We start from the raw sequence: 18582 nt of genomic DNA, 5'->3' as shown, positions 1-18582 counted from the left end.
TTCGTTAACCCCTGTTGCGAAATGGATTAAAAGCATGAAAGAAAAGGTTTTTGGAGTGCGACCATTCTGTTATTTTCTGTGAGTTCCCTGGATCACGTACCTACAAGTAAAGAAACAAGAGAACAATCGGGAGAGTGCGGTGTTTGCAAAGAATACAGGAGGAATACCTGGAATTACTAATGGAAAAAGTAAACCAATTGTCTGTCCACCAATTTATAGCAAAGCATCAGAGTCACCACTTGCAGCAACTGAAGGAACATATTAAGTCTGATGAATGGGTCATACCTCTTGACTTTGCTGAGAATTACTCTTTTGTCGTACAACTCCCAGTGTACACTGCACCCTTTTGTGGTGTACTACAAGGAAGCTGAGCAGCTCAGATGTTCAAGCTGCTGTTTACACCTTTCTGTGCAGTATCATACCTGAAGTGAAGAAATTATTGCCCACTTTGAGCAAGATTCACTATTTCAGTGATGGAGCTGCTTCTCAATATAAAAATCATCAAAGCTTTATCAATTTGTTGCATTACTCCTCTGACTTCTGCCCATGCAGCTGAAGAGGTCTGCAGCCAGAGGAAAGAACATCTCCGGCGTGAACTGTATCTGGATTAGTGAAGAAAGTGTCAAGTCCATGGCTGACAAGCTGGAAAGCAGATTTGCAAAGGCAGTGCCAGATACTAGAGATCATCACTGTTTCAAGCCAGTCAGTGCAACCAAACTTGAGGTCAGCAGAGTGTCTGGAATGGCTGGATTTTTGCTTATTTACGAGGTGGAAGAAGAGATTTCAAAGGGCTTCCAGCAGTGACCTGACACCTGGCAAATATAACCTGTGTTTATGATGGTCATTTGTGGGTTGGAAGCATCAGGGAGGCATCTGAAGGCCAGCAAAAAGGTTCTTCTGGTCCGGGAGAGAAGATTTGTGCTGGGGACCTGTGCAACACATCATTTCTAAGGTTGATGTTCCTACCACAACAACTGGACGTAGATATGTACTTCAGGAGTGTGACGTCAAAGCAGCTATCTTTTATGAAGGAGTTCAAATAAAGTATTTTGTGCAGTTTAAGCTCTGTGTTATAGAATTTTTTTGCATTTCAGTATCCTTCCATAGGCCATTGAATGCTGGGTGTGTACAAAAATTCCACATTCTCAAAAAATAATTTTGAGAAAATGAGGCAGAACACCATCGCAATCTTTTGATACAATACTCTGGCAATACTAATCTGCCGCAGTGATAGTTGTGAGCGTTCAATCAATCCATGGATGAGCACTCTCCTGGTTCTGGTCATCTCTCTCAGGCAGGAAACAATTCATCACCATGAAGAACACCAACTCCGCCCCGGCACCAGTTAAACATAGCGTGCCCAAGGGATCTGTGCTTGGTCCCCTTCTTTTCACCATTTTCATGCTGCCCCTTGGCCAGATAATCCGTCAACATGTACTCAGCTTCCACTGCTATGCTGATGACCCTCAGCTGTACTGTACATCAGCACCAAACCCTCTTCTCAGCTCCCACCCACGTCACTTGTCAACTGCCTGCAAGAAATTAAATCCTGGATGTCCACTAACCTTCTCAAACTAAACAGCAACAAAACCAAGCTCATGGTGATGGCTCCTGCAGCACAACTAAAGAAGGTCGGTGACCTCCTGGATGTGGATAGCTGCTCCATTGCTCCATCCCCAGATGTCCACAACCTGAGTGTCATCTTGGACTCTACTCTTTCATTCCAGTCACAAATCAAACACATCACCAAAAAATAGATAGATAGATAGATAGATAGATACTTTATTGATCCCCAGGGGAAATTCAAGGTCTCAGCAGCAGCATACATACAACACAAACACATTCTTTAACAGCAGGAAGAGTAATTAAAGTATATAATATAAAAACACAACTAAGCAGTAAGGACAGTAGAAGATAAAGAATATGCTAAATATACTAAAATACAAATTATACTAACACTTAATACAATATATAAAAAATATACTAAAAATACAAATGACAAAAAATACAAATTATACTAACACTTAATCTAAATCAATTCTAAAAACATTATCCACATAGTGGTGATTAATAAATCAGAGGCGGTTGCAATGACTGAGGCAGGGACTGAGATTCTCTAAGGTGCCTGGTAAGGTGCTCTGTGTGAATGAGTGTCATGGTGGTAGTGCAATGGTGATAGTGGTCATGGTGATAGTGCAAATGAGTAAGTCAACAGTGCAACAATGCAGAAATAAAGTAAAGTAAAGTCTATATATCTATATATTTAACTATTTAAGAAAATGTATAAGTGTGGCCACAGTTCGGCTGTGGCATGGAGGGGGGGGGGGGTTATGCATATGTGCTGATGTGCTAATATAGCACGCAAACAGTGAGGCATAAAGACAGTGGTACAAGTGGCTAGTGGACAGACAGTACCAAACATGGAGGGGGTGAAGAGGCAGACAGACTATGCAGAGAAGTCTATCTCTCCTCTTCCCTTAAGTGAGGCATTGAACAGTTCAATGGCCCTGGGGACAAATGACTTTCTCAGTCTGTCAGTTGTGCAAGGCAGTGATGGAAATTGTTGTGCAAGGCAGTTGTGCAAATCTGCCTGCTACCACCTCAAAAACATCTCAAGACTTTGACTCTCACTCTCGGACTCTGTCACCGAAACTCTCATCCACTCCTTCATCACCTCCCAATTTGGATTATTGCAATGGTGTCCTGTCTGGTCTTCCCAGCAAGGCCCTTGACAGGCTACAATATGTCCAGAACTTAGCTGCCAGGGTCTTAACACATGCAAAACCTTGGCAGCATCACCCCCATCCTCATACAGCTTCACTGACCACCAGTCAAGTCACAAATCACTTTTAAAATCCTCCTCCTCACCTACAAATTCCTCCACGCACTTGCACCCCAGTATCTTACTGATCTCCTCCACCCCTGTGGTCCTCTGACAAGGATCAACTTGCCACTCCCCGCACCAGACTCCGGACCATTGGGGACAGAGCCTTCTGTGCTGCAGCACCCATTCTATGGAACAAGCTACCCCTCCATGTACGCACTGCCCCCTCCCTAGGCGTGTTAAATTACACCTTAAAAACACACCTGTTCTGAGGCCTTTGGCCTCTGACCCCCATCCCCCACCCATCCCATTACTTACCCATCCCTGGGTATCCTGAAAGGCGCTATATAAATTTAAGCTATTATTTATTTATTATTATTATTCTGAGCGCGTCTGCGCAAGGAAAACTGAAACCACTCGATAATGCTGGTGGTAAAGCTCCGCTTTAACCTGTTGGAAGGCTACGAGGTAATGGCATTTAATAGAATCACGGATTATTGTAACTTCCATAAAAACAGAGCAGAGACTGTATACACACTGTCTAGCATTGAGTATTGTATAGTCAGTGTTACAACCGAGGGTTCATCCTGTGACCCTTAATACAGTTACTGGTACCTCAGGTTCTCAGAGGGCGCAACCGCACCTTGAGAAACAGAGCATATACACATCAGGCGTTAATCCTATCGCTGTTTTCACTGGTGATGGCAATTCGTCAGGAATGTTTGTGTTCTCAGCCATCACACAAGCTATAGTCTGTTGAGCATCGGCCTCTCTTTGCCAGCAGCCGGCAACGAGACTAAATGTAATCAGGTTTCTTGCAGTAGTGGCAAATTATCTCACTTGACTAGCTAGATGGAAAAAAAGGCTTGGTACTAGGGAATGGTTTACTGATAGCACCAGCTCTGATCTGACTCAGCTGATCCACCTCCTTATTTTCAAATCCCTGTTTCCTCCCTGGAAATTACTGAGGACCTGCCTTTCCAATCTTGGTGAACCACCACATCATTGTCAACCATTTCAGCAGCAACCATGTCTCGGCTCAGTCACTTGATGTTCATTCAGATGACGAGGCACGCTAAATTTAAATCTAGGGGAAGCAATTGCCTCAGGTCTTGAAAAGTGTGACCCTAAGTAGGGTGGCCATCCGTCCGGATTTCGTCCGGACAGTCCTGTTTTTGAGCTCTCTGTCCAGACAGAGAGAGTGTGTCCTCCTTTTTGAACATTTGTCCGGATTTTTGTCATGAGTTGCCATCTGTCCGCATTTTATGCGCACATAGGCTACGCCTCATTTCAAGGCCTCCGTAAGCTGCTCATCTCTGTTACGTGTCATCATTTCTGACCCTCCACCACCACCATAGCACGGGACATCACAAAACTCCACTGACTTCCTTCGCAAAGCAATCAATGCGACAACCTCCCTCGTGACTGAATGAATGAACACCGTTGCTGAGCCAAGTTGCATATGGCGAAACAAAAGACGTCTTTCAACTCTGCGTGGTATTCTGAACACCACTTTGCTACCAAAAGCAGGACAGATGCATGCCATGCATTTTGTAAACTGTGAAACAGATATTGATGTCAGCTCCAGGGGTAAGAGTGCCCTAGAGAGGCACGCTCTCACAGGCAGGCACAAAGAGAAAGCCAGATCTGCCGGGAAATCTTCTGTGGCATCATTTTTGCCCCAGCAACAACCACAGCTGCAGAGCTCACAAAGTTATTAAGTCACTAAAAAGTTATTGGGTTAAAAGGTGGGTTTGTTGACTAATGTGGAAAAAACACAAACACAAAAAAAAACTAATGTTACTATGTTATTAGAATGGGAATGTTGGAAATAGCTGACTAATGTGGAAAAAAAACAACAAATGTTACTCTAATAAATTATGTTATAATAAATAGGTGCCTTCTATAGAAATGGTTTATTTTGTAATGTTATTCCCCATATGTTACTCCGATTCCGTATGTGTCCTAACTTTTGGGCACAAGTGTCCTCATTTTCAGTGTCATGGCGATGGTCACCCTACTCACAAGCCCGCAGCCACTTGTCGAACACCAGATTCTGCTGGTGCACCCTAGCGGCAGCAAATTTAATTTGCTGCCAGGGCTAGTCTAGCAACTCTCTGTTGGCTTGTGAGCTGGAAAAATTAAACTTCTATCAGGCCAATCAAATTGTGTATAGAGTCAGCGGGCGGGCTTAACATAATGTCGACTGACCTGCGACGGTTAAGCGTGAATTCCCCATCCGGCTACTTGAAAACAAAGTGGATGGCTGCTGCTGCTGGCGAACCACTTTCTTTCGAATCGGCTTTGGCCGCCACTCTGAAAGACTTGAAGTTAAGGTTTTCTTTGAGAAAAGAACAAGAAACTGCACTGAGGTCGTTCTTACAAAAGAAGGATGCATTTGGAGTTTTGCCGACCGGATACGGCAAAAGTTTGATCTACCCAGACGGCACACATAAATCTTACCGATGTCAGGCCGATGAATGTCGTTACAGACATTAGAAGACATCGCATAGGAAGCGTTTGCTCATTGGCAAGACATCGCCGGGATGTCGGCAAATCATCGAAAACGACAATGAGCCAATGTTTCAACAACTCATCGTTTGCTCATTGGCAAGACATCGCCGGGATGTCGGCAAATCATTGAAAACGTCAATGAGCCAATGTTTCGACGACTCATCAAAGCTATGCCCACCCCCGGCTTACGACCTTTATTGATTTAGGTCGGAACTTGAAATTGCACATTTTACACTAGGCTATAAATGATTAGATATATAAAGACACAAGAAAGATGCCAGAAATATTTTCAATTCATTTTATTGAATGTTTAAAAAAGTCTGAATGATGAAAAAATGCCGTTAGAAAATGTTCCCCCAAAAATCAGGTTCTTCTCCTGCAAGAGACAAAAACAACAATTAATTCACCGCAACTCTTTCATCTTTAAAGTCTACCCTTACCGATTGCTGTTAATGAATTTTCATAGATGCAGAGAAACTGCACTACAGAAATAGATTTCAAACCCATTAGCATTACCTCAGCTGATATTTCAATCAAGCAGAGGCGAGCTAATGCCGTTACTTGGCTAGCGCGCTAACGCCGGCCAAAACACGAACTCTGGAAGTGACTAGAGAAAGTTGGGACTGAAACGTAGCCTACATTTGCTTTGGGAACTTTGGCCAAAGATTGTTAAGGCGGAGCAAGATATTTCATCAGGAGCCACTTCCGGGAACCCGGATCGCACGAGGTGGGGTCAAAATCCCCCTTTATGCAGAGCAGAGGCAGCGACTGCTCCATTGAAGTCTATGGGCATAGCTCAGAATTTTACCACAAATGCTAAGGTCTTGGTTCTATAGAGTTAAGAATGTGAATTTTGGGCACGTTTTCATGATCCTCAAACCCTTCTGAACATTTCAGGTACATTTTTAGCATTTTTGAGCATTCCAGTCTGGAGAAAATCGACTTTATATCAGGTGTGCTGGGGTTATTTATGCCGCTGCTGTTGGCGGTTGTTACAGCGTCACGCTCATCAATACGTCATCGACACGCCTCTTTATGCAGACAGGATTCGATCCCCATTTCGCGCCCATAGACATGAACTACAACGAAGTATCTTGCTCCGCCTTAACAATCTTTGCTTTGGCTGATGCATATAACAATCTTTGATGACACGACCAGCAGGTTAGCTCAGCCAAGACAGTAACGTTAGCTAATAGCCTAGCTCCCACTCCTCTCCATACAAAAACGACAGCCTTTCCTGGTTTAAGTCTCACGGTCAAATAATAACTTGCTTCTTACACCCAAGCATATTGCTGTCCTTGTACCGGTAATCATGGATGCTGTAGTGTTAACATTTCGCCATAGCCGCTAGCTAGGTTTGACATATTTTCCAGTGTTAGCTCAACTAGCTAACGTGAATTATGGTACTTTCGAGATGTCATGGAAATCCGCCGCCCGAGTTGCTCTGACGCGCAAACGTGACGTAATTGCCTGGCTCGTACCACTTATAGTGTTCCAAATGCGTCTTTGGGCATTTGCTACAGGACGAGTTGTAAAGAACATGGACGCCACCAGTGCAGCAGCTGCCATGCTAATGCTGGACGTTTTCCTAGAACATGAGAACAAGCATGTAGCTCATCTAAACAAGCTCCAGAAGCTCCAGAAAGAGGCGACAGAAGAAGAAAATAGAAAACGAAAACGGTACGTTCACATTTCAGTATGTTTGGTTGTGTACAGACGTGTTTGCATCGTTATAAAAATGCATTTTTAACTCGAAGGCTAGCAACTAGCTACCAGTGTGCTAAAAACAATAGCGACGTGACTGTTGTCTGTGAGTGTTGATCTGCTTCTAGTATTCTATGCAACGCATATCTTCTAACAGGTTTAGAAGAAAATGCATTTTAGAAGCTTAATGTTTGACGAATGTGAATGTAACCTGTTTAAGGCAATGACATGCAACTGTGAAAAGTACAATGGACATATCTGTTGATTTTGTTTTGTTGCTGATATGAGCTATCTATATTAATCACAGTTTAACTCAAATTATCTCTCCCTCAAATAGGGCTAGGGCTGTGGCTGTGTTGCGGTCCAGAAATCGGATTATCCTCAAATCTGGCACAGAATGGTAGGTAATGCTGGAGATGGATGATCACACATTTGCTGGGCATTTCAGGATCCCCAGAAGCCGGTTTGAGGTCCTGCAAAGGTACCTACAGGAGGGTGGCCTGCAAAGTGACCACCATCAAGGGCTGCCCCCCATGCCTATCGCCAAGAAGGTGCTCATGTTCCTGTGGTACATGGCCAACCAGAACTGCTTCCGGGAGATAGGTGACAAGTTCAACGTGGCATTGTCATCAGCACACCGTGCCATACTCCAAGCGCTGACCGTCATGTCCACCCTTGGCCAGACCTTTGTCTCTTGGCCTACAGGCTGTGAGAAGAGGGTGTCTGCCACCAGTTTCCAATACAAATCTGGTCTTGAGGGGGTCATTGGAGCGATTGATGGCTGCCACATCAGGATCCAGAGACCACCGGTCAGAGGAGGGGACTACATGAACAGGAAGTCCTACTACTCTGTCCTCCTCCAGGGGATTGTTGATGCTGAAGGCCGCTTCATCAACGTCTTTACTGGAATGGCTGGCAGAGTGCATGATGCCAGGATGCTGCGGTCTTCCCCATTTTTCCAAGAATGGCAGGAGAAGATGGGGGAGTACCATCTGCTGGGGGATAGTGCTTACATTTCTCAGCATTTCCCCTTCATCATCACCCCCCGACGTGACAACGGGGCGCTTACAGATGCAGACCTGCGCCGCAACGCCGACATCAGCAGGGGTAGAGTCATCGTTGAGCAGGCATTTGGGAGGATGAAGTGCAAGTGGAGGCGTTTGAGAGACTTGCAAAACACATGCACGGTCACTGTGGTGAAGATCATTTTGGCTGCTTGTTACCTTCACAACTTTGCCCAAGGTGCCTTGATAGGATGTGAAGAACACAGTCTTGGATGTCCAAGAGAGGAAGATGAAAACGAACAAGAAGTGGTGTTCTAGCAAAGTTTTGGCAAAATAAAAGACAAAATTAAATATATGCTTCTATCAACATTGTGTTGGTTGTATTATGTATATGACGTTTCTTGCTGACACTATTCCTGTGTTTTGTAATAAAAGTGTTAAACCTTACATTTTATGTTTCTTTATTTATAAGTCAGTATATAATGAGGGGGACATGGAAAGGCTTGTGTCGCACAGTAATCACATTGTAGAACCATATAAAGCCATTCTAATGAATGTGTATGAAAATATCACATTCCAGACTCAAAATGGGCCATTTCAGCCATTTGCACCTGTTATTTTTAAAAAGGCATAAGCACTTAAGTCTGTGTGTGCATCAGAAAAGGTCACATTCCATACTCAATGGGCAATATACAGTTCACACTATTTAATGGGGGGAAATGGAAAGTTCACATTCCAGACTCAATGGGCCATACAGTGGCAGTGTCATGTCACTCTTATGTAGATACATACCATTCTGAAATCCTTCCAGCTTCATCACACCTACTTACAATTAATGTTTCTGTCATTATAGACCAGTCTATTTAATGGGGGGGAATTGAAAGGTCACATTCCAGACTCAATGGGCCATACAGTGGCATTGTCATGGCACTCTTATGATACATACCATTATGAAATCCTTGGCCACAACTTTGCACTGACATGGTTCACACTATCTGCGGGTGTGATGGCTCATATGATTTATGGGTGTGATAACAATGCAAGGCATCCTTTGCATGACTGCAGTGAGGTGCCTTTGTAATTAAACATACTTGGGTTTGGATAAGTTACACAATATGTGTTTATTTTTAATAAAAAAAAGTTTAAATAGTACAATTGTATCAAAAACCATTTACAAAAAAAAAGTTTAAAAAAAAATCTTCCCAAATCTTCACTGCTTCTCCACCATCCTGCTGAACAACTGGATGAGGGCACTTCTATCTTCCCTCATCTCAGTCCTCATCTCCGCCAGGGTCTGTTCATGGCTCTGTGCAAGCCTCTGTGTAGCAGCCATGTCAGCAGCATCAGACCTCTCGAGGTAGGCCAAAAGACCATCCTCGAGCCTCTGCCGCTTCCGCGCCCTCAGGGTGCCAGAGGGTCTGGTGGGGACGCGAGCTGGAGTGCGCCTGGCTGAGGGTGAAGCTGGAGATGGAGAAGAGGAGCTGGTGGACTGCACTGGAGAGGGAGCTCTGCCAGAGGGTGTGGTGGGGTCACAAACTGGTGTTCGCCTGTCTGAGGGTGAAGCTGGAGATGGATAAGAGGAGCTGGGGGACTGCACTGGAGAGGGAGCTCTGCCAGAGGGTGTGGTGGGGTCACAAACTGGTGTTCGCCTGGCTGAGCTGTTGTCATGTTGATAGAGGTTGCCCCGGTAAGGCACGGTCCTGTCTTTATTTATGAAAGCCACCATGTTTTGGCTGAGGAAGACTAAAAAGAAAATAAACACAATACATGTTACAGATATTGTAACAGATATAGTATTCCTATACTTATATATAGGGAATACTATACTATAACATATTTTGGGACATACTATAGAAGTACTATAAAACTACTATAGTGGCTTTAGGATATTATAGAGGTATCACAGAACATAAACGTCTGAGCTGTACTGTAAATCACAGAAGTAGTCATATAGTACTCCTATAGTATGCCTGTCCATTGTCTACTAAACCACTAGCAGCAACACACATTATAATGTTTTTCTACAGAAACACGAACATTTCAAGTAATTCCATTGTTGCAAGTCTTATATTTCAGTACTATTTTGCCATTTTCGCCTATTTCATTTTTCAACAAGTGCAGTCACGTTTTTCTCGAGCCACCAGGGGCAGTGGCAGGCTAGTTGTTGTTATTGTTAGCAACGTAGCCTTTTAGTAAACCAGTTCGAAAACAAAACGTTACATTGTATTGCACGCACAGCAAAACCGTGTAATGCATACATTGGTGACCAGACTGAAGCAGCAATGTAAATAGGCTATATTACTTTCTAGCTCTTTATAAAGTAATGTACACTAAGTTATGGCTTAGCCTATCAGGCAAATATAAACAGTCATACAATTGACACAATGCCTATTTTCTGACAATTTACATGAGTGAATTTACCAACCTGAAAATCGCTGCTCCAGGAGGCTGATCTGACGTGCCTGGCTGCTACACACGCAAAAAAAAAAAGAACAGATAGAGCGGGATCTGCGTTGGGTAGGAACGATCAAAAGCCAACGTACATGGAAGCTGGGGTAAAAAAAAAAAAAAAAGATAGCGGGATCTGCTTTGGGTAGTAGGAACGATCAAAAGCCAACATAAACGGAAGCGACTTCAGGCCGATACCCCTGCGACATTATTATATGGGAGGATTCCATGCTGATCTGAAACCGACAATGGGCAGATGTATATGTGTGCTGTCTGGGTACCAGCTAGCTCCGCTGGTGGGAAAACGCATGGGACTCCACAACCCGCTTGTGAATGTTTTCTCACCACTGATAGCGCTAGACCAGTTAAAGGAGGCTACACAACTTGGACTGAAGGCCATGCAACTTGGCAAAGGCGACCAGGAAGACATTCGAAGTGGCTGGTGCCAGTTGGTATCGGGAGTCCTGAATCATGGCTTCTTCACAAGGAATGGCGAGATATGTTGGCCACCAAGGTTTTCCAAGACAAAGTTTTGGGAATTGTGGTGGATGAGGTTCATCTCACGTACAAATGGTAAGTACGTTTTAGCGATAGCCATCGTAAAACAGGGTGAGTATGGAAGTTGTGAGACCCATGCCCATAATCCTGTCTTCAGCCTAGTATACAAAAGAGCACTAACGCTTATATGTTAAGGCTTATATGTGGCTGGTGCAATAGCCACTGAAGAAGGTTATCAGCATCACCCCTCTCCTCAAGAAAGCCTCCAGCTTGTTTACCTGTCTGATAAACACAAGGTGCTGTGCTGAAATTAACTGACAACTTGCAGAAAGGTCTTCGGTCACCTAAAAGAGGAACTTGGTGAGGACTGCTGGGTTGATAGGGATCCAGATTCCAGAACACAGGGTAGGAAATATGCGTATCAGTATTTCATAGCTAAACACTTGCCCATCATAAGAGTAGACTACTCGCTTTATTAGCAGCAGTGCAGAAATATTTGATCTTACTTTCATAATGGACAACTTACCCGTGTTTAGTAAAAGGCATGGACAGAAAATTCTCGGGGTATTTTTTGATATCTTTGGAGATTTTGAAAACACTGAAGTTGATCTGCCTGTGGAGGACATTGTGGTGCCTGACCAAGATTACACAGGTTACTTTGACAATGGCTCGGAGTCAGACACCCCATCACTATGTAGCAGCTTAGAATTTGGGTTTTCACTTCTGAGGAGTTCAGACTGATGCCTAAAAGCAATATATAAACATTTGTATATTTGTACATTTTACCACCGACCTATTTTTGACATTGCTGCCTGAATGCTCCCCAAACTTATGTCACATGACTGCATATAAATAAAGTCAGAGTTTGATATATTTGCAATTCTTGTCAAAGTGTTTTTTTTTTTCACATTTCCATCTGTAAGAAATCAATAATTTCTCCAACAAGGACAGTTCTTAGTTTTGATGGCAGGCCAGACGTTTGTATTTAGTTTTCTCCACTCTGTCAGTTTGAGCCTCATCCACTGCCACATGTCTTTGTATTTAATTTTGTGGAGTAGATTCTTATCAAATTTAGGGTATGCCTGAAATTCCCTGCCAGGTATTTTAGTGAAGAGTTGACCCTCAAATATCGTGGGTCTGCTGCTCGGCACGATGGGTGCCAGTTGGCCTGTTCACACCCAATTCGCTATCCACCTTGTCCATCATTTCTTTCAAAACGCCGATGGACTGGCTGACCCGGCGTGCTGATTGTTCAGAAAGGTTTGGACCCAAACTTTTTAGGAAGGACTTAAGAAAATTGTTGAAGTGTTCCAAATGAAGGTCTAGGGGGATGTTGCCCCCATTCCCTCCCCATCTCAACATCTGTTCCAGATGACGTTGTGCGACATGCGAGGGGTCCGACAAGCATTCACCTACATTTAAATGTGGGTCTGGCTCGTCAGGCTCCTCACGACTTCTTCTAAGCGGTCCCAAACTTAGGTGCTACTTTTAGGGCTAAAATGCTTTGGGAGTTACTCTTAGTAAAAAAAAATGGGAGTCCTAAAATTGAGTGACTCAGAGAAACCCATTATTGTTAAGAGTTTCTCCTAAATTAATCAGTTAGGATCTACTTTTAGCCTTAAAATTCTTTGTGAATACGGCCCCAGGGCTCTGTAGGGGCCATACCATCAATTCTAGGACTTCTTGCTCTTCTGTACGTTGAAGATAGTTCTTAATGACATTGGCTGTACTGTATGTTTAGGGTCGTTGTCCTGCTGCAGAATAAATTTGGGGCCAATCATATGCCTCCCTGATGGTATTGCATGATGGATAAGTCTCTGCCTGTATTATCAGCATTGAGAACACCATTAATCCTGACCAAATCTCCAACTCCATTTGCAGAAATGCAGCCCCAAATTGGCAAGGAACCTCCACCATGCTTCACTGTTGCCTGCAGACACTCATTATTGTACCGCTCTCCAGCCCTTCGGCAAGTAAACTGCCTTCTGATAGAGACAAATATTTACATTTTTGATTCATCAGTCCAGAGCACCTGCTGGCATTTTTCTGCACCCCAGTTCCTATGTTTTTCGTGAATAGTTGAGTCACTTGGTCTCAGAGGTGTGGCTTTTTGGCTGCAACCCTTTCATGAAGACCACTTCTGGCCAGACTTCTCCGGAAGTAAATGGATGTACCTGGGTCCCACAGGTTTCTGCCAGTTCTGAGCTGATGGCACTGCTGGACATCTTCCGATTTCAAAGGGAAATAAGCTTGATGTGTTTTTCATCTGCTGCACTAAGTGTCCTTGGCCGACCACTGCGTCTACGATGCTCAACGTTGCCCATTTCTTTGTGCTTCTTCAAAAGAGCTTGAACAGCATATCTTGAAATCCCAATCTGCTTTGAAATATTTGTGAGAGACCTTGCTGATGCAGTATGTCTCTTGTTGCTGTGTTCAGTCTATGGTGTATGACCTGTGACATGATACAATCTTCTACAACCTCACCTTGGTAGCAGAGTTTGCTTCTTCTTCTTCTTTTTTTCTTTGGCGGTTGGCAAACAGCTTTTAGGTGCATTACTGCCACCTTCTGAATAGGAGTGTGGGTCTGAATACTACATCCCTCTAAATTCTATGGAATAAACCTGTTGTTTTCAAATATTGAAAAACACATCTAAAACATTGTTCCCCAGAATTTCTTTGCCATATATCTGTTATGTCCAGACTTATTTTTTCTTGTGCTATCTGCTCTATAAGTGTCTGTCGTTCCTGTTGGAATTTGTAGCAGAGTTTGGCTGTTCCTCACCCAGTTTCAAGCCTCTAACACAGCTGTTTCTGTTTCCGTTAATGACATGTGAAATTGACGATCATTAGCACCTGTTTGGTATAATTGGTTGATCATACACCTGACTATAATCCTACAAAATCCCTGACTTTGAGCAAGTGTACCTATAAGAACTGACGGTGGTTTAAAGGCAAAGACTACACCAAATATTGATTTGATTTAGATTTTTCTTTTGTTTACTCACTTTGCATTTTGTAAATTGATAAAAATAAACAATTATAATTCATATTTTTGAAAGCATTCTTACTTTACCACATTTTTTTCTCACCTGCCTAAAACTTTTGCACGGCCCTGTATATGATCATGAATATAGAACAGTACTTACTTCATGTAACTTACTTTGCAGTAACATTGAATTTGTCAGTATTCTTCTCAACATTGATAATCGGCTTTGGATTGGAGACTTCATTATGTTAATGTTTCACTTTCTTTCATTTGGGATACCTCATACATTGAGGGACATTGTACCCTGATTATGCATGCTATATTGACATATTTGGTACTGGATTTGGATTCTTTCCAACAAGCCGTGTTTCTACAAAGGTACAGCAACATCCTGACTACAAGTCAAGTTTCAAAGCTCTCAGAGCTTGAGTTATTAATCTACATCAGTTTATATGTCTTAACTCCCATATGGTCAGGCTATATTTTAGTTATTTTTTGGCTTTGGGGTGTATAACAATATCTAGCAATTTAACCATCTTTGCAGTAAAATATTTCAATCCAAGAATCCATTTCATATTGGAGACCTTAGAGATGAGGAAAAACATTGTTATGTTTAGTTCTCCCTCCATTAGGGGTATTTCAAACTAAAGACCTTTTTGACAGTTTGTCACTAACTAACTTTTAGTGTGAGCCTGACACCTGGTCACAGGGATGAGATGTTCTGTTCACAGAATAAATATGTGCTTCATCAACTACGAACCCTGAAGAACTTATGTACCTTGTCACAATAAAATACACCACATGTAGGTAAAGATCAAATTTAAAATTGTTTTATTATTCATTTTCAGATCTTACAAAAATATGACAAAATAAATTAAAAGAAATAAATTGTCCCATTTCCTAACATCTTTTTCTTTGAAAAAGAAATGAAATGAAAACATAAGAAGCTTTACAGTGGTGTTGTTGGAAGAGCACGTCAAGAGGCTGAGGCGTTCAGTCAGAGCACTGGCTGGGAGGAATTTCTCAGATGTGTCAGTCTTGCTCTCCCACTCACCCTTCCTTTTCCCAGGCAAACCTCTAGGGGAACAGTTCACACTGTGCCACTATAGACCAATTTTAATTTACAGCATGAGAAGAGAAAGAAAAGGAACCGAAGCGTTGAGTGATCATGGTTGATTCACACAGTGTATCCGTACGGCTCTAGAGGCAAACATGTTCCACCAGATCACATCTGGTTAATCGAAAGAAAAAACACAAGAACCAAACGTAACTGTCTGAATAAGGTTCTTACTAAGTATAAATACGGCTTCATTGGTTCAAGGGAATCCTTTCTAAAAGATCTGTTGGTTCTTGCACTGATTCTAAATATCATTTCTGAATGTGTTTTGTGATATTATTCAACTGTGAAGGCCTTTTTGTTTACTAAACTGTCCCAATGGAATCAGTCTAAGATGTAATGAAAAAAGATACACAGGTATTTAATCACCTGTTCGTTTGTCTGTGTCCTACACAATGCAATTCATTCTGCAGTTACAAGCTGACAAGTGAACTCATCTCATCCATGACAGTTTGTAGTCATTTTAAATATGTAAATAAGAAACACGAACAAAAGAAGCTATTATGTGATTCATTGTGGCTGCCCACCTCGAATTCCAAATGAAATTCAAGTGACTTCCCTTATTGCATTACACAACACTGCCTTGCTAATCAATTTACTACTACACACTGTATTTCACAGGAGAAACACTAACCATTCTATACTTCATGGTTGGGACATTTTCTATTTTAAGAGGCCTGTTACAAGTACACTCTTAGATATCAGTGGGGAGAATGATATTCATGAAATTAATCAAAACATATGGCTACATAACATGGGGGTGAATATCTTCAACCTTGTTTGGCGGGCCGGAGATAAGTTTTAGCTTTTAAACAAACCTGGTCACATCGTATGGAGAGAACAAATATATTATTTAAACAACAAAAATGCAGTTTGTGTTTTGCTGTCCTATCCTGTACACTTCTCTCTCCAAAGTAGGGGGTTGCAGGTGGAAGTCAAAGGACGGACATGAGGGTCAACCAATCAGAGCAGAATGACAGAAAACCACAACCTCATGCCTCAAAGTGAGATATGAATCTGCAGAGTGCAAAGAAAATAAAGAAATACAATCATTAAAGAAAACAATGTCATCAGTCTCCAGTTCACCATATTATTGCAAAATTCATTGATGAATGGCATATATGGAGGTGCATAGATAATGTTTAACCTCTCTTTCTCTCTCTCTCTCTCTCTGAGGGGCACATTCTAATTACTCAGCAGAGCTCACATGAACAAAAATGGTAGAATTGACTAATGATTCATTGCTATTATTGGGAGTGCTGCCTGAGCTCAGTGCTGAAATCCCCACTAAAGCATTTTTCCTCCAGACAGCCGAGCCGAGGGTTAACCAAGGACAGGTGATTCTGGGTTTGGGCGCCACTCTCTGGCAAATGGCTGGAACTGAATTTTCTTTATTTACAAGGACATAAACCAACGCAACATGTATTTAAAATGTACTTTGACAAACAAGTATGGCTCTCTATGCAGGCTATATCTAAAACCCTTCCTCCATTCTCAAACTGATACAACTTTGGCAAATCAGAAGTACTGGTGAAGAAATTAAGAACATACATATATGATAACAAATCATGATCATGGCTAAAAACCAGCACCAAAAGGAATGAATGGTTAAGTTGACCGTAATGTTGGGTCTACGTAGCAGTAAAAAAATCCAGCTTTTGCATATGCTATGAGGCAGGCTGGTGTACTCTCTTTCTGCTAGTAGCTCTTTCACCTTTGCAGGGCAGCAGAATAATAGTGCAAATGTCATCTCCAGTGTCTGTCCATGAGCTGCAAATGGGAATGAATCTTCTCCAGTCCAGGGTTTTTTTTATGCAGATAAAAAATAAAGGATTAAAATGGGAATGCCCTCCTCTCCACGCTACATATCGGATCTAATCCTCACTATGACTTCTGGTCCTTTCCACTTTCCATCTTTGTCTCTAAAGCTTTTGCCCCTACATCTTTGTCTAACCTGACCCTTGCCTTCAGAATATGTGGTTTCCAAATTCCAACTTCAACTCCCTGTTACCTTCGACAGGAAGCTTCAACTTCCCCCAGTGAGTCTCTTCTTGTTCAAAATTCAGAGACACTGTCAAAACACCTTATAGACTGACCACTGTATCACAAAACTCCACACTAGGATATTGCAAAGGTTATGGTGATATCCGCTCTCAACAACAACTGTAGCCTTTCAGGACACCGTCTGAAGGAGATCTGAGTGCATGGATGTCTCTCTGCCTTTTTTAGTTATATTGCTCGGTTAAACCCAAGGGATAAATAAGTAAACAAAATGGACTTGCCTCAAGTCACTCATAGTTTGAGATTTGTTCTTCTGATATCTGACTCCGGGATTACTGAATATATGTGAACTACAAAAAAAGTATTTCCACTGTGGTGTGTTTCTGAGATGTGACTAAACTAAAATTGAGAAAACCCCCGTTACTAAAATCCAACTGCTCTTTGGGAAAAGGCTCCCAAATGTATAAGAAACACAGCTCATGCATTCCTACATGTATTGCAGAAAAGGGTTGGCAGAGCAGTGTGTGTGTGTGTGTGTGTGTGTCTGTGTGTGTGGTCTGAGTATGTTTGGGAGGGGGTGTCACACGTTTAAAAACCTGCCTCTCACCCAGACATTTTCCCTGTGCGTCTTTCTTTCGCCCTTTCGCTCCTTTAACAGCTTGCAGGGCTAAGTTTACATTAGAAGAGCTTTACAAAAAGCACTGACAGACAGAAAACCTTCAGTTAGCTCCCCCTCCCACACCCTCCTCCTTCCTCATCTTCTCGCTGATAGTCTATTTATTTTTCCCTTTTTTTGTTTTCCTAAAAATAGGATCCGATCTTAGGGTCTGGACGACTCATGGTCCGTGGAGTGTCCGTTCTCCCCGTTCTCCCCGGCGGGTGACGGGATCTCGTCCGGAACCCCGTTCAGGTCCGCCTTGCTGGCCTGCTTCTCGGAGCCCTGCGACGACGACGACGACAACTCCCCGGGCCTGGGCAACGGAGCGCCGTTCACGCAGGCTCCCCCCTCGGACTTACCGAAGTTAAAGAGTTTGCTGGGGTTGAAGGACTTGCTGGGGGACTGCGAGCGCTCCTGGCCCGAGGAGGACACTACGGTGCCAGAGCTGCCGCTGGTGTTGAAGGAGGACCCCGTGGAGGAGGAGGCCGCGGCAGCCGCCGCTGCTGCTGCAGCCGCAGCTGCCGCCGCTGCCTCCTTCTTATTCTCGGGCGACTTGAGGAACTTGAAGCTGAGAAAGCCGGGCAGTTTGGGCTCGTTGCCCGTGGGTGACTGGGGCGAGCGTGCCGTGCCCGACGAGAACTTGCTCTGCAGTGGGATGATCTGCTTGAGCTTCATCACGTTGTTGTTGGCCAGCAGCGAGCTGGGCCGCTTGGGCTTGTCCCCGCCCGAGCTGCCCCCTCCGCCGGACCGGCCCTTGCCACCGTGGCTCTTGTCGTGGTGGTGGTCGCCGCCAGACGGGTCGGAGCGGCCCTCTTCCCGCTCGCGTTC

At 43.3% G+C, this 18582-nt stretch overlaps 2 protein-coding genes across 2 annotated transcripts in view; both read right to left on the bottom strand.

Moving 5' to 3' along the window:
* Positions 1-9256: 9256 nt before the first annotated feature.
* LOC125300297 (proline-rich receptor-like protein kinase PERK2) lies at positions 9257-10658 on the bottom strand. The gene is made up of 2 exons (XM_048252071.1): positions 10472-10658; positions 9257-9789 (listed from the first exon to the last, which is right to left on the bottom strand). Exon 2 carries the CDS (start codon positions 9770-9772, stop codon positions 9257-9259), a length of 516 nt encoding a protein of 171 aa, XP_048108028.1. The 5' UTR covers positions 9773-9789; positions 10472-10658.
* A 4128-nt stretch (positions 10659-14786) lies between these two features.
* The window catches only part of ano8b (anoctamin 8b), a 30670-nt gene continuing 26874 nt past the window's right edge, over positions 14787-18582 (bottom strand). Inside the window, 1 exon segment of the mRNA XM_048252781.1 lies at positions 14787-18582. Within this exon segment, the coding sequence (XP_048108738.1) occupies positions 17917-18582 (666 nt within the window). The 3' untranslated portion in view covers positions 14787-17916.

The sequence above is a fragment of the Alosa alosa genome, chromosome 9 (assembly GCF_017589495.1).
Source record: "Alosa alosa isolate M-15738 ecotype Scorff River chromosome 9, AALO_Geno_1.1, whole genome shotgun sequence".
Classification (NCBI taxonomy): domain Eukaryota; kingdom Metazoa; phylum Chordata; class Actinopteri; order Clupeiformes; family Clupeidae; genus Alosa; species Alosa alosa.
The sequence above is the reverse complement of the archived record's forward strand: the minus strand, read 5'-3'. Positions and strand labels throughout refer to the sequence as shown.